Source organism: Eublepharis macularius, chromosome 9 (assembly GCF_028583425.1).
Source record: "Eublepharis macularius isolate TG4126 chromosome 9, MPM_Emac_v1.0, whole genome shotgun sequence".
Classification (NCBI taxonomy): Eukaryota; Metazoa; Chordata; class Lepidosauria; order Squamata; family Eublepharidae; genus Eublepharis; species Eublepharis macularius.
Window position 1 is genome coordinate 94,957,941 of NC_072798.1, and position 14,925 is coordinate 94,972,865.

Below are 14,925 nucleotides of genomic sequence, written 5' to 3' on the forward strand. Positions count from 1 at the left end.
AGGTGACATCGGATACAGATGATTTTGTTAATCTTTCTGTGGCAAAATATATAGGGATGATAATTAAAGATCAGAGAAATAACATAAATTAAAGTTTTTCCCACTGTATGTATGTGTGTGTGTGTGTGTATAGATATAGATATAGATATAGATATAGATATAGATATAGATATAGATATAGATATAGATATAGATATAGATATAGATATAGATATAGATATAGATACAGGGCTTTTTTTCAGCTGGAACGCGGTGGAAGGGAATTCCGGAACCTCTTGAAAATGGTCACATGGCTGGTGGCCCCGCCCCCTGATCTCCAGACAGAGGGGAGCTGAGATTGCCCTCCGCGCCACGCCGCTCATTTTCTCCAAGGGCAACCCACTGAGTTCCACCACCTCTTTCCCCAGAAAAAAGCCCTGCATAGATAGATAGATAGATAGATAGATAGATAGATAGATAGATAGATAGATAGATAGATAGATAGATAGATAGATAGATAGATAGATAGATAGATAGATACGTTATTAAACATCTTACCAAGTAATATTAGAAAAGTACATGGTGAACTTTTTAAGTATATGGTGACAGCTGCAAGAGTTGTATATGCAGCAAAGGGGAAGACAGAATTTTGTCCAGATGTGAATGAATGGATGAATAAACTGCATGAATACGCATCTACGGCTAAACTAACTTCTTATATGAATAACAGACCAATGCTAGAATTTCAGGAAAAACTGAGAGGTTTTTTTGATTGTGTAGTTGAAAATTAAGAAAAATCAAGAATAGTTAATATGGACATAAATTAATTATAAAATTAAGATTTAAAAATGCAGAATATAAAACATGAAGATGGAATATAGAATGTTAAGTATAAAACTTTGGGTATAAATAATTAAGGAGAGGGAAAGGAATAGTATTTTGTAATTTAGTTGTGCTGTCATATGTCTCATATATGCTCCTTTTTTTGTTGAAGCCTAAATCTCCTACTATGTATATTATCAGAACTTTCTTACACACTTTCTATTGTCTTTTTCTTTTTAAATAAAATTCTTTGAAAAATTATGGATGGATGGATGGATGGATGGATGGATGGATGGATGGATGGATGGATGGATGGATGGATGGATGGATGGATGGATGGATGGATGGATGGATGGATGGATGGATGGATGGATGGATGGATAGATAGATAGATAGATAGATAGATAGATAGATAGATAGATAGATAGATAGATAGATAGATAGATAGATAGATAGGAGTGTCTTTAAAAGAAGGTATGACCTGGATGTAAAAGGTCTATATTCCTTTCAAAGAATTACAGAGGTGCCTTAATTAAAGAAAACAAAAAATAATTATACAACCCCTATTTCAGTAATGCAGTACAGTACACGTTTATGTCTCTCCCTGCTCATCCAGGTTAGTCATTAAAAAGTGGTTGACAGTGATGGGGTGCTCTGAGAGAGAGAGAAAATCTGTGTTGTCACAGAAGCCCACAGGCACACAAGAGGAGGGTCAGATGTCAGTGGCTGCATCCAAAGGATTTACAAACTTGCAAAATGGTCAAAAATGTTCTAACAAATTGGGGAAAGGTCAGGATTGTGTAACCCAGCCCCAACAGAATGGCGGGTATGGATTTCATATTCATATACAGCAAGCTCATTTCAGTACAAAATGATTTTCACAACAGGTGATTGAACCTGAAGGAGTGAAGATTCTCAGATTTTCAAGTCCCATTTTTTATGCCAACATTGATGGCCTAAGAAGCAGTCTGAAATCATCTGTGAGTAACTTATGATCATTCTAAACGTTTTCTGTTTTCCACGGCCGCAATCCAGCACGGAGTCAAATGCATTTAAGCCTACTGATGTCATTGGATTGTGGCCAGTGTATTTATTCCCGGGAAAACAAACAAAACAAAACCCGTCTTCAATTGTGCGTTCTCCAGGTGGGATTCGACGCAGTTCGAGTATATAACAAGAGGCTTAAAGCTCTGCGAAAAATACAGAAGCTAATCAAGAAGGGGAAATTAAAAGCAACAAAGGTAAAGTATCCACCTTCCATCTCCATTTGGTAATTAAGGGTTTTTGTATTGTCCTGATATATCAGTGAGGGTTCTGTTCCAAATGTTCCAATTTTATTTTAAAATGAAGAATACAGCAATTGGTAGGGTGGATCCTGTTCCCATCCTTCCACTTCCCTAAACAAAGTTTGTTTTGTTCATTTATTTATTAAAATATTTATACCCAACTTTTCCTTTTGGCTCTAGTTCGGAGCTTTCCTCCATAGATCCAGAGGAGTTAGCCGTATTAGTCTGTAGTTGGAAAATAGTAAAGCGTCCAGGAGCACCTTTAAGACTAACCAACTTTATTATAGCATAAACTTTCGAGAACCACAGTTCTCTTCGTCAGAGGCATCTGACGAAGAGAGCTGTGGTTCTCGAAAGCTGATGCCTCCAATCTCAGGAGCCTTCCTCCAAATTAAGCAGCTCTTAAATTGGGGGAAACCTCTATAGCCTAGCAGAAAACTCCGTGGAGGACGGTTGGATCTCTCTCACTATGTCTACCAGTAAACAGGATGGGCTACAGGTGAATAACAAAAGCAAAACTACAGCTTCTCTCACAGACATACTCATCGAACCACTGGATATTTGAAAATTAATAAGCTTTGAAAATTAATAAGAGCTGAAAATGCCCCCAAAGGGATGGAAAATTAAGATCAATGGTGTGTTGGTTAAAGGGCGGAAAGGAGGAAGGGGGAGAAGAAACCAGTCTGCTCAACAACAACAACAACAACAACAACAACAATAATAATAAAATTGAATCATTGCTTAGTACAGTGAAAATGTACAGTGATGATATTCAAATGAAATTTGGCTTAGACAAATGTGCAGTACTCTCCATACAGCGGGGAAAAGTAAAAAATATTGACGGAATAGAACTTGTAAATGGCAACATTATGAAATCATTATCAAACAATTGATAATGATTGACAAGGATTGATATTGTTTGAGAACAGATTAAATGGCTGGAAGAACAAACCCTTACATGGGCAACATCTAAAAAAATATCGAAGGAAAAAGTGAGAACAGCCTAACTTGGGCATGGTTGAAGATGGGTACAATCAAGAAAGAAACTGAGGGTCTGATCTTCGCAGCACAAGAACAAGCATTGCAAACGAATGTTATGAAAACCAAAATTCAGAAAATCAGTGAAAATCCAAAATGTCAACTTTGCCAGGAAAAAGATGAAACTGTGTCTCACCTTATCTCTGAATAGAGCAAAATTGCACAGGCGGACTACAAAGCTAGACAAGACATGGTCGCAAAGCTGATTCATTGGAGATTGTGTAAAAAGTATAAATTCTTTATAAAGAATTTATGGGAAGATCAGGTGGAAAAGGTGCTAGAAAATGAACAAGTCAAGATGTTGTGGGATTTCAGTATTCAAACTGATCGGCACCTTGAACATAATACACCTGACATAACAGTCATGGAAAATCGAAAAGTCTGGATAATCGACATTGCAGTTCCTGGGGATGCCAGAGTCGAAGAAAAAGAACAAGAAAAAATGATTAGATATAGAGATCTGGCAATAGAAACCACCCGACTATGGAAGAAGAATGCAACAGTAGTCCCCGTTGTCACCAGGGCACTCGGAACTATCTTGAAAAACTTTGCAATTCATATAGAAAAACTGCAGCTTTCTGACATAACACCTACAGAACTGCAAAAGACGGCGCTACTTGGAACAGCGCACATATTTTGCCAATATCTGGTTGATACTTTGGTCTCCGGTGGAAACTTGTATCAGCTTAGCAAGGCCAGTCAGTAATAACATGTGACCTCTGCTTATTGTTGATTGTGTTTTGGATAATAATAATAATAATAATAATAATAATAATAATAATAATAATAATAATAGCAGCAGCAGCAGCAGCAGCAGCAGCCAAATGCTTATATACTGATCTTTTGACAGATTACTGCCCACTCACAGTGGTGAGCAAACTCAGTGTTATTTCTACAATACTGCTGAGGAGCTGGGGCTAAGAGGAGTGGTTTACCCAATGCAATCTGTTGAGCTCAAGGCAGTAGTGGGATTTGAACCAGCAGAGTGCTGACTTCCAGTCTAACCACTTAACCACTATGCTACAGCAGCTGCAGCATAGAGAATACTGGGAGGAGGGAGGATTTGGATGGTGGGATTGGATTTCCAAGTTACTGCCCCCCATAATTCCTCATAGACCCGCCCCCCCCAGCTCGTAAATTACAAATATTCATAGGCTACATGAAGAAATGGAGTACTAAATGGGAGGTCAAAGTTCAGATTGTGTGGAAGACTTACTGTGTTAAAGAAGATGCATCTGACGAAGAGAACTGTGATTCTCGAAAGCTTATGCTACAATAAAGTTGGTTAGTCTTAAAGGTGCTACTGGACCCTTTGATTGTGTTAAAGAAGACTTTCTAAAGAACTATATCACACATAACTTTGAGAATGCAGCTTTTAGTCTTGGAAAGAGAGCAGGGAATTGTTTGTCCCTTTATTAATAAATAATGTGCTAAATATATCAATGTGTCTTCCTTAGAATGGCATAATCAGTGATTTTGGCACTACTAATGAAGCTTTTGAACCTGATGAAGACCCAGAAGACCCCTCAGAGCTTGATGTTCCAACCAAAGAAGTAGAAGTCCAAGTGGACTGGAATTCGGACCTCCCCGTCAAAGTCAATGTCCCCAAAGTGCCTCTGCACAGTCTCATTTTTGACTTTGGAGCTGTATCCTTTATGGATGTTGTAGCAGTGAGAGCAATGAAAACAGTAAGAAGAATTTATCATGTCACTAATTAAAAAAACATTCTAGGTATTGGTATTTATGCAGTTGTTACATCACTTATGCACATGTAGGGACAAGGCAGGTCTGAGCAGGAATCAACAAAGATAAACTTGAACTCTTGAAATGCCCTTCCAGATATATTCTGGGTCGGATCCAGTGCCAGGATTCCATATTTCCCCTCTCCTCCTCCCTCTGGCATTCATTTTTGACCCTGGGAAAGCTGATTCCTGGGGTTATAAAGCATGTTTGGAGGTCGCAGGTCACTGAGATACAACTGGAAGGGGAAGGGAACAAAATCGCTTCCTCTTCTGTGAGCAGAGTTCTGCTGATAGAAAAGACAGGAAGGGCAATTTTGTCCCTTTCCTCCTTCCCACTGTAGCCTCCTGACCTGCATGCCTGTGGGTTCTGCTGTCACGAGAATAAAATTGCCCAGATGTGAAGGACTATGGGGGGGTGGAACCTGGGGAGAGTGTGATTTCGGGTGGGACCTCAGCAGGGTATAATGCCTTGGAGTCCACCTTCCAAGGTGGCCATTTTATCCAGGGGAACTGATCTCTGTCACATTGAGGTCAACGGTAATCCCGGGAGATCTCCTGGCCCCACCTGGAAGGTAGCAAACCTGTATTGAAGCAAACCGTACACAGGATTTTGTCTTTTTTGTACAAATGCTGATTTTTTTTTTTTGCTCTTCTTTTTCCCGTCCATTGTTATTTTCTGTGTATAAATGCTGATATTTAAGCTTTTTCTCATTCTTTGTTTATATGGGGTTAATTCTATTAATTGTTTTGTAATTATAATGGATGATTTTGTTACACACACATCCGTTACTGTGATATTTATGTTGTTACACAATTTAAATGAATACAAATATTTTTCTTTTCTACAATCATTCATATCATTGCTTCCTTTTTTAGAGGACCTTATTTCCACATACAAATTAGAAGAATTACACTGTTGGGTTGGATCCAGCAATCCAGTGGTACAAGAAAGGATGAGGGATCTTCTCCCAAGAATCACAGATATTCTTACTTACTCCTCCCTGGGAAGCCATTTCCAACCCTATGGAAGTTGATTCCCAGGATGCAGTTTGTTGGGCTGCAGTGAGGAGGGAGAAGGGGGGAGAAATCACTTTTCTTCCTCTTCATTTAGCAGAGTTCCACTGACACAAGAACCGGCTCTTTTCCTCTCCTTATTGCAGCCCCTGGATGTTACACCACATGGGTTTGACAGTCCGAGGAGCCTATTCTCTTGGAGCTGGAAAGGACTGCTGTTTGAATAGAAAAGTGTGGAAGACGTTCTGCTAACTGGTTGTGGGATCCAACCCACAATACTGATGGTTAGATCTAACCAGGGCTTTTTTTCAGCTGGAACGCGGTGGAACGGAGTTCCAGAACCTCTTGAAAATGGTCACATGGCTGGTGGCCCCGCCCCCTGATCTCCAGACAGAGGGGAGTTTTGATTGCCCTCCAGGGCAATTTAAAATCCCCTCTGTCTGGAGATCCAGGGGCGGGGCCACTAGCCATGTGATCATTTTCGCCAAGGGTGATTTAAACTTTAAACCCCCCCCCTTGTTCCAGCTGACCCAAAGTGATGTCATTGGTCCTGGGAGCGTGCACACATTTTGCGTGCGCACATGGTACCATGGGCACCACCTCCCGCCAAGAGTTGCCCCCTGTGCTGGCAACCCACTGAGTTCCACCACCTCTTTTCCCAGAAAAAAAGCCCTGGATCTAACCAAAAATCCAACCCACAAAGAAAAAAATCCATATCTTAAAAATTAAGTGACTATGGAAAGCTAAAATCTAAAGATGCTTTAAACTGACAATTGTCTAAGAACAATCAGACCAGAATATCTATTCCAATAGTATAAAATTGAATCCAGTTTTCATAAAATACCTTAATTCTATTTCTCCTTTTCCTGTCTTCCTCAAATTAAATGTATTTGACCATGTACTACACCTCTCTGAGTTGTTTTCACCAGTCCCGTAAACAAAAGCTTTCAATTTCCTTCTGCTGCTTTTTCAGTTTCACTAGTTCCACTATATTTAATCAATTGTTTAAATGTTTATGTATAGCTATAGCCAGGGCTTTTTTTCTGAGAAAAGAGGTGGTGGAACTCAGTGAGTTGCCCTCGGAGAAAATGGTCACATGGCTGGTGGCCCCGCCCCCTGATCTCCAGACAGAGGGGAGTTTAGATTGCCTTCTGCGCTGCTCGGCGGTGCAGAGGGCGATCTAAACTCCCCTCTGTCTGGAGATCAGGGGGCGGGGCCACCAGCCGTGTGACCATTTTCAAGAGGTTCCGGAACTCCGTTCCACTGCTTTCCCGCTGAAAAAAAGCCCTGGCTATAGCTATTGAAATTGTTATGATTAGGACTCTTTTAATTTCTTGGGATGATATCTTTTACATATCCAAATAAAAACTGCAATGGGGACATTGATGCAGAGGAGTTAGCCGTGTTAGTCTGTAGTAGCAAAATCAAAAAGAGTCCAGTAGCACCTTTAAGACTAACCAACTTTGTTGTAGCATAAGCTTTCGAGAATCACAGTTCTCTTCGTCAGATGCGAGACAAATGGGGACATTGATATTGCATATGAAGTTGCAGATCTAACAGTAAAATCTTATGCATAGCAACTTCTGTCTAAGCTGATTGAAATCAATGAGCTTAGAGTGAGGGTAACTGTATAAGATTGCACCGGTTTTTCCTCCTCCTTCCAATAAGGCTGGATCTTTATCAAGTTTCTTTATACTTTTTATATCATTGTTTTTAGGCCATCACGGTTTAGAGAGTCCATTAATATTCTTGCTAATGGCCTATCATATAACATCAGTATTCACTATTGCACCTTATTTTTCTATTCAGGTTTCCTAACATAATTCTGCAAAAGGTCCATTCAATTCTATCAAATGCTTTGGGGGTATCAAACATCAAAGCACCTTCCATTTTTATAATGTATATAATAATGAGAAAACTTGCTTGATTGTCTGCAACATATTGAGAGAGAATTCTGTTGACACTGCAGTCTTCAGAAGCAGAATATCCTCCTAAACTCACTGACTTAAATAGACTGCAAAGGGTTTAACTCCACTGCAGTGTTAATCCAGCTGCAAAAATTAATGCCTGCCAAATCCTTTACTTTTCAGATCGTCAAAGAATTTGAGAGGATTGATGTCCGAGTATATATTGCATCACATTTAGGTAAATATGGGAACTTAGCTAATGGATAGCATCTATTATGAAGTGTAAAGTGCAAGGGAGAAACCATAGCTCAATAGCAGAATAGATGCTTTGTATTCAGAAGGACTCTGGTTGAATCACTTTGAATTACTTTGAAAGAAACTTCAGTAGAAGGTCTAGGAAAGATCTTTGTCCAAGACCTTCACGAGCTATAGTAAATACTGGGCTAGATGGGCCAAGGTCCTGACTTGATATAAGGCAGCTTATTCATTAATTAAGAGCATTCCCCCAGCCGGTGTGATGATGTCACTTCTGGAAGTGATGTCATTTCGCTTCTCCGGGAGTGAGCTTGTCAGGGTTGCCTACTGGTGGCAGCACCCCTGTATCTTTGGACCAATGGCATTGTGTGTGTGTAAAGTGTTATCAAGTTGCAGCTGATGTATGGTGACCTAGGGTTTTCAGGTGCCTGCCAGTGGCAGGCAAACTCCCAATGGTTTTCCTCTCTGCCCAAGGAGGCAAGCTGCCCAGGCAAATGGGTGTGCACGCCTCTGCACCCTGCCACAGTGATGGCACTTCCAAAAGTGATGTCATCATAGTGGGGGGTAGGAGCATGTGCTTCCTTAAGGTTCCTTAAGAATAAACTCAAAATGCTACATTTTGGGTGAGTTCTTATGAAAGTTGTCCCTGGTGCAAAGTGCTCATGCCCTCCTGGCTCCCTGCGCAACAACAACATTTCTGGAAGTGACATAATTGTGGCAGAATACAGAGGTTTGCACACATGAAAAGGGTGAGTACTGTGTCCCTCTATCCTCCCAATCTCCGTCTGATTTCCAGGGAGAAACATTCAGAGGTAGTTTGCCACTGCCCACTTCTGTGTAGCGACCTTGGACTCCCTTGGCGGTCTCCCATTCAAGTACTCATTCGGCTTTGCTTAGCTTCTGAGATCTGATGAGAGCAGGCTAGCCTGAACCATCCAGGTCAGGGCAAAATGATTTCACAGGCCACATAGATTTATATAAATTACATAATGGAAGATGTATTGTTCATAATACGATGGGGAAAGTGATGGAAGGCAAAACTAGTGCGGTATGTTTTGGATGGATAATCACAAAATTCTCTGTGAGAACTATTTGTCATATCAAGTGGTTTTGTTCTGGCTATTAATAGTTATTTGATTTCTGATTGTTTTTCTGGCAAAATGAACACACAATTTTTCTGCAAACATGGAAACAGAAACCAAAGGAAATAATTGAGTTATGAATTTTTGTGTGTGTAGATTGCTGCTTTAATAGACTTCAATATGTATGTTTTTTTCTTATTTTTTCCCCTTCAGACCACATCATGAAAAATCTGGAACTCTGTGACTTTTTTGATGATAGCACCCAAAAAGAGATGTTTTTCCTGACCGTCCATGATGCTGTACTCCACATACAGAGTCAGATCTTACACAAAGACTCCCAGGATCCTATATTTGAAAAGGTAGGAGCCAAACATAGTACATTTTTATGATCTGGAGGAGTTAGCTGTGTTAGTCTGTAGTAGCAAAATAGTAAAGAGTATAGTAACACCTTTAAGATTAACCAACTTTATTGCAGCATAAGCTTTCGAGAGCCACAGCTCTCTTTGTCAGATGCATCTGATGAAGAGAGCTGTGGCTCTCGAAAGTTTATGCTACAATAAAGTTGATTAGTCTTAAAGGTGCTACTGGACTCTTTACTATTTTACATTTTTATGGCACAGACTTTCTTTCAAATATAAATATACTATTTATTTTTAAAATATATACACTTACTTTCCATGAAAAATGCCCGAAGTGATGTATAATAATAATAATAATAATAACTGCACTTATATGCCACTCTTCTAGACAGATTAGTGCCTCACCCACAGAGGTGAACAAGTTAGTGTTATTATTATCCCCACAATAAAGCTGGGGGGCTGGGGCTGCGAGGAGTGGCTTTCCAAAGGCCACCTACTGAGCTCATGGCAGGAGTGGGATTCGAACCAGTAGAGTGCTGATTCACAGCTGAACCACTTAACCACTGTGCTACAGCTATTATCAAATATCTGTGCTAATAACCTGTCATCTAAATCGTCTGCCTTTTCCAGTACATCAGTCATTCATAAGAATCCTCACAAGTGCTAAGATGTTACCTTTCAGTTGACTTTTTAAGATCTATCCCAGTTACATACAATTGCGTCTATATTTTATGCACGAGTCTCTTCCCGGAGAGACTCATCTGCCCCATTCTTTGGCTGTCTTCCACCAGCATCTAAGCCAAGAAAAAATCCCAGAGTTCACAACAATCAGTCTAATTATTGTAAAGTTTTATAAACCTTTTAAAGTGCTACAAGTGCAAGAGTGCCTAGCTTATCAATGTTGATAATAAATACAATAAATAACAGACGGTAACAACACATATACCACTCTTTACAAAGTCTTTACATGAATATCCAAATGGTGGGAAGAATCTACAACAATAATTATTTATCAGTTCCTTTAAACCAGTTCATTTACGTTGGTGCACACAGGCACACAAGCCAGATGGTCAAAATCTCGAGCCAGGAATGTAGACTTGCTAGATGGAATCAGAGAAGCCACAAGGCTGAAAATGCCACGCCTACGGGTTTAGTCCCATCCCGTTTCGTGTTGACACTTCTTCACAGGCAGGTTTTTATAGCAAATGCTTCTAACAGTTTCACACCACCATGTCAGTGTTTGCAGGACGGTCTGACGCCGTCCTGCATTTTCAGCCTTGTTGTGAACTCTGGGATTTTTTCCTGGCTTAGATCTTTTATCCCTGGAATAGCTCTTTCTTTGGGTTGTGTCTTCCTCCAGCAGGCAAAGACTTTTTTTGTTTCCTCTGGCTTTCCCTCAGTAATCCCTCCTTCCTGTCCTATGTTTTAATGGCTGTTTTAATGTTTTTATATGTGTATTTTAGCTTTGGATTTAATTGTTTTAATTATGTTTTTGTTTGATTTTAATGGCTTTTAAGATTTTTATTATGGTTTTAATTTGTTAGCTCCCTTAGTGGTCCTCATGAGGGCAGAAAGACAAGGTAAACATGTTGTAAATAAAATAAATAACACCTATCCGAAGTCCCTTTGGCAATTGTTGGTATTATTGCAGGCCACTGTATTAATAGTTCCTGCTGAGATCCATGGATTCACCTGCAGTATTATTTTAATGAATCCTTCAGACCTGAACCATAACTTTTGAGTGTGCATACTAGAAAGGGAGGTACAGTGCGCAGGAGTGAATTCGTCATTTGGTGTTGCTGGTTTTAGGCTAACTTCAAGGTGGTTGGCACCATCATTTATATAGGCCTTTGGGAAACAGCTGACATCAGTGATGTAATAATTTAATCATAAATCCTTATTTTCCATTCTGGGTACATGATTCTGCCCAAAATATCAGTTTACTCAGATCTGATCAATTATTTCCAATCACTGGAATCTTAATGTATATGTCAGCACTTGAATGTCACGTCATCTGTTAGATAATAAGGCAAGAGAAACTATGGACACGACCCAGACAAAGTTAGACACTTTCAAACTCTATGGATTTCAGGTGGCTCGTGTTCTGCCTGAGGCTGCTTTGTCTCAGGCAAGGGGATTTGGAAGGTCAGGGAAGCTCACATAGGTTAGATGTCATTGTAACACAAATGTGGTTTAGTTATGGGAAAAAAACCAAACCAGAATACAACAAAGATGGTGGTATCTTATGTCCCTCTCAATTGCTGGGGGCTTCTCACAGCTATAGCCACGCCCCTGAACCGGGTTCCATAGCACCTTCCAGCTGCTGCTGAAGCCTAGCTTGCTACTTCTTGCTCTTCTGTTTTTATACTTTTTTCAACCTGTTAGGCGCTGCCTCCCAGGACTAGCAACCTGGCTGCCTGCTGAGTCATGCTGGTTGAGGGCAAAGGCTCTTAACCCTTTGCTGGGAAAGCTGAATCACCGGAAGTAATCCTGTAGCTATTTGAAGTCATGGCTCCTAGGTGCCAATATGCATGAAGCCAGAATAGGATCACCTGGTATTTAGTGCAGTATAGTGAATGTGTTTATTCCTGCTTCCATATTCAACAGAGAGGACAATACATTGTTGTAGATTATTTCTCCGTGAATCTATCAGTGAGCTGGATCCAGTCAGCTTTTCCACTCAGTCTCATCTGCTCCTTATTACACAGCCCTGCCTCACATGGCTTTTGCCCATGCAGGTCCGATGATCCTCAGCATAACCTTTCTGGGTGGTCAAAGAAGACCCTTCCTCCACTTTCTATTGCAGAAAACCTGCTTAGATCCATCCCATTATCAAGTTTTGGACAATGTCACTTTGGTGCTTGTACCATCAGTTTTACTGAGGTTAGAATTTAGTACACTTTAATAGTAAAGAAAACCGATATACACTTTTCAAAATAATAATCACAAATTATTCCTGAGCATTTATGAGAAAATGGTACGTGCTTGATAAGTCCCACTATGTTTGGCGTGCATGGCATCATAGGCGTATCAACTGTACTATGATAAATGTCCTGCTTACGACCTTTTCAACTTTTTGTTACAGATTTCACTACTACAGGAGTCAAAGGAACCAATTGAATTCACAGAAACAAATCAGAGTGAAGAACTTGATGTTCAAGAAGAGGTATGGGTTTATTTAGTATTTTTTTTTACCATTCTCACATTGTATATTGATAAAATGTACAGAGCTCGTTTAGCAAACTAGATGATTGCTAAATCCTCTTCTAGTAGGATTGCCAACTCCAGGCTGAGAATTTCCTGGAGATTTGAAGGTGGAGTATGGGAAGGGTGGGGCCTGGGGAGGGGCCTCAGTGTAGGGTTTCCAGGTCCCCCAATCCCCCAGAAGGGAGATTGGAGGCCTGGCACCTACCTGTCAGTATCCCTCTTGCGTGGTGTCCCTCATCACTTCTGGCCTACATAATGACATCACTTCCAGGAAGTGATGTCATCATGCAGGCCACTTGCCACCTGGGGAGCACTCCTGCACTTCACAGAGGGGCTGAATTGGACCCAAATCGGGCTGCTGTGGAGCGCAGGAGTGCTCTTGCACTCTGCAGTGGCCTGATTTGGGCCTGATTCGCAGCAGCTTGCAGCAGCTCCACAGTGGCCTGATTTGCTGCGCTGCTTGGGAATGCACCCCAGGAGGCGTGTTCCCCTCTGCTGGCCAGGTAAGCAGGGGTGGAGAGTTGAGGATGGGAATGGGGAATCCCCTGCCCCCAGCGGGGGACTGGCAACTCTATCTCAGTGGGGTATGATGCTATAGACTCTCCCTCTAAAGCTGCCATTTTCTCCAGGGGAACTAATATTTGTAATCCGGGGATCAATTTTAATTCCAGATCTCAAGGTACCACCTGGAAATTGGCAACTGTACTTCCAGCCCTAACATTCTATGCTTTTGCACCTCAGAGAGGTTTATTATCCATTCACAACAATTACTCATTCTAATAGGTTATATAACACTATCTAGAAATATGAACGGTAAAGAGCTCAAATAACAATTATTTGCTTATTTGCAAATTTCTTTGGTTGCATAGTAGAATCCTAGATTCTGATCCATTTGCAGTACTTTTTGGGTATAATTTAGTAATAAATCTATCAGCTTGCAAGGCAAAATTGGTGCAGCTGCAGCATTATAATGAGGTGGGTTCACGGAAAGAGCTCTTCCCCACGTTCTCTTTCTAGTCCTTCCACATGGCACCACCAAGCCAGTGACAGGAGCTGGTGGAACATCGTGGGGAAAATCATGGATTCTGATGTCTGTCTCTACACTATTGCACAGAATATGGGAAACAAACAGGAGAAATTTGAAGTCTTAATACAGACCTAATAGACATTACTGAAACTTGGTGGGATGAGACTCACAGTTGAAATATTAAGATTGAATGATAAAACTTATTTAAAAGGAATAGACCACTAAAGAAGGGGGGTAGTAGTATTGTACATCAAAGATGTATGTACTTTTGAGGAAATACCTGAATCTTGAGCATGGAAGGTCAAAGTTGAGAGCCTCTGAGTACAAATAAAAGGAGAAAAAAAATAATTGAAACTATGGTGGGGACTTCTGTAGATCATTAATTCAGACCGAGGACTTGGATGATATGCTCCTAGACCAGAATATATATATATGTGTTGATATATAATTATTTGCAGGGCTTTTTTTCAGGGGGAACGTGGGGGAATGGAGTTCCGGAACCTCTTGAAAATGGTCACATGGCTGGTGGCCCCACCCCCTGATCTCCAGACAGAGGGGAGTTGAGATTGCCCTCCACACCGCTGGAGCAGCGCGGCGGGCAATCTCAGCTCCCCTCTGTCTGGAGATCAGGGGGCGGGGCCACCAGCCATGTGACCATTTTCTCCGCGGGCAACCCACTGAGTTCCACCACCTCTTTTCCCAGAAAAAAACCCCTGATTATTTGTATTGATGTTCCCTAAGTCACCATTAGCCTCTTCTTCTCTACAAAGATACAACTTCAAGAGTTTCGAAAAATGGTTTCAAAAACAGTTTATTTTTCCAATTTCCTTAAAAAAATCTTTTCTTACTAGGCAATGCGCAGACTTGCTTCGTGATGGAAGATTACAAAATTCATCATATCAGCGGACTGTGGGACAAACTTCACATCAATATTTCATGGATTGTCATTTGCTATGCATTAGAAGGAATATTTACTGTGTGCTACAGACTCACCTAATTTATCTCTTCATATACTATCCTTGATTAAAAATTATTTGATAATGTTGCTCAAAATCAAATACAGTGAAAATGGATGGCATGTCACTATTATTATAGCAGAATTGGCTATTAGCATCTTAGCACGTTCACATACTTAACAGCACTTATGGCCCAGTGTTAATTCAGTGTATCTAGGGAACAACCCTAAACAGGTCTAATTTGGGAGTAA

At 40.6% G+C, this 14,925-nt stretch overlaps 1 protein-coding gene across 1 annotated transcript in view; it reads left to right on the forward strand.

The window, feature by feature from the left end:
• Positions 1–14,917, forward strand: part of SLC26A4 (solute carrier family 26 member 4) — a 29,804-nt gene extending 14,887 nt beyond the window's left edge. The window contains exons 14-20 of the mRNA XM_054988595.1: positions 1,689–1,781; positions 1,947–2,042; positions 4,583–4,813; positions 7,972–8,026; positions 9,339–9,484; positions 12,570–12,650; positions 14,570–14,917. Coding sequence (XP_054844570.1) covers positions 1,689–1,781; positions 1,947–2,042; positions 4,583–4,813; positions 7,972–8,026; positions 9,339–9,484; positions 12,570–12,650; positions 14,570–14,593 — 726 coding nt within the window. The 3' untranslated portion in view covers positions 14,594–14,917. The remainder of the gene's footprint in view (positions 1–1,688; positions 1,782–1,946; positions 2,043–4,582; positions 4,814–7,971; positions 8,027–9,338; positions 9,485–12,569; positions 12,651–14,569) is intronic.
• Positions 14,918–14,925: the final 8 nt, after the last annotated feature.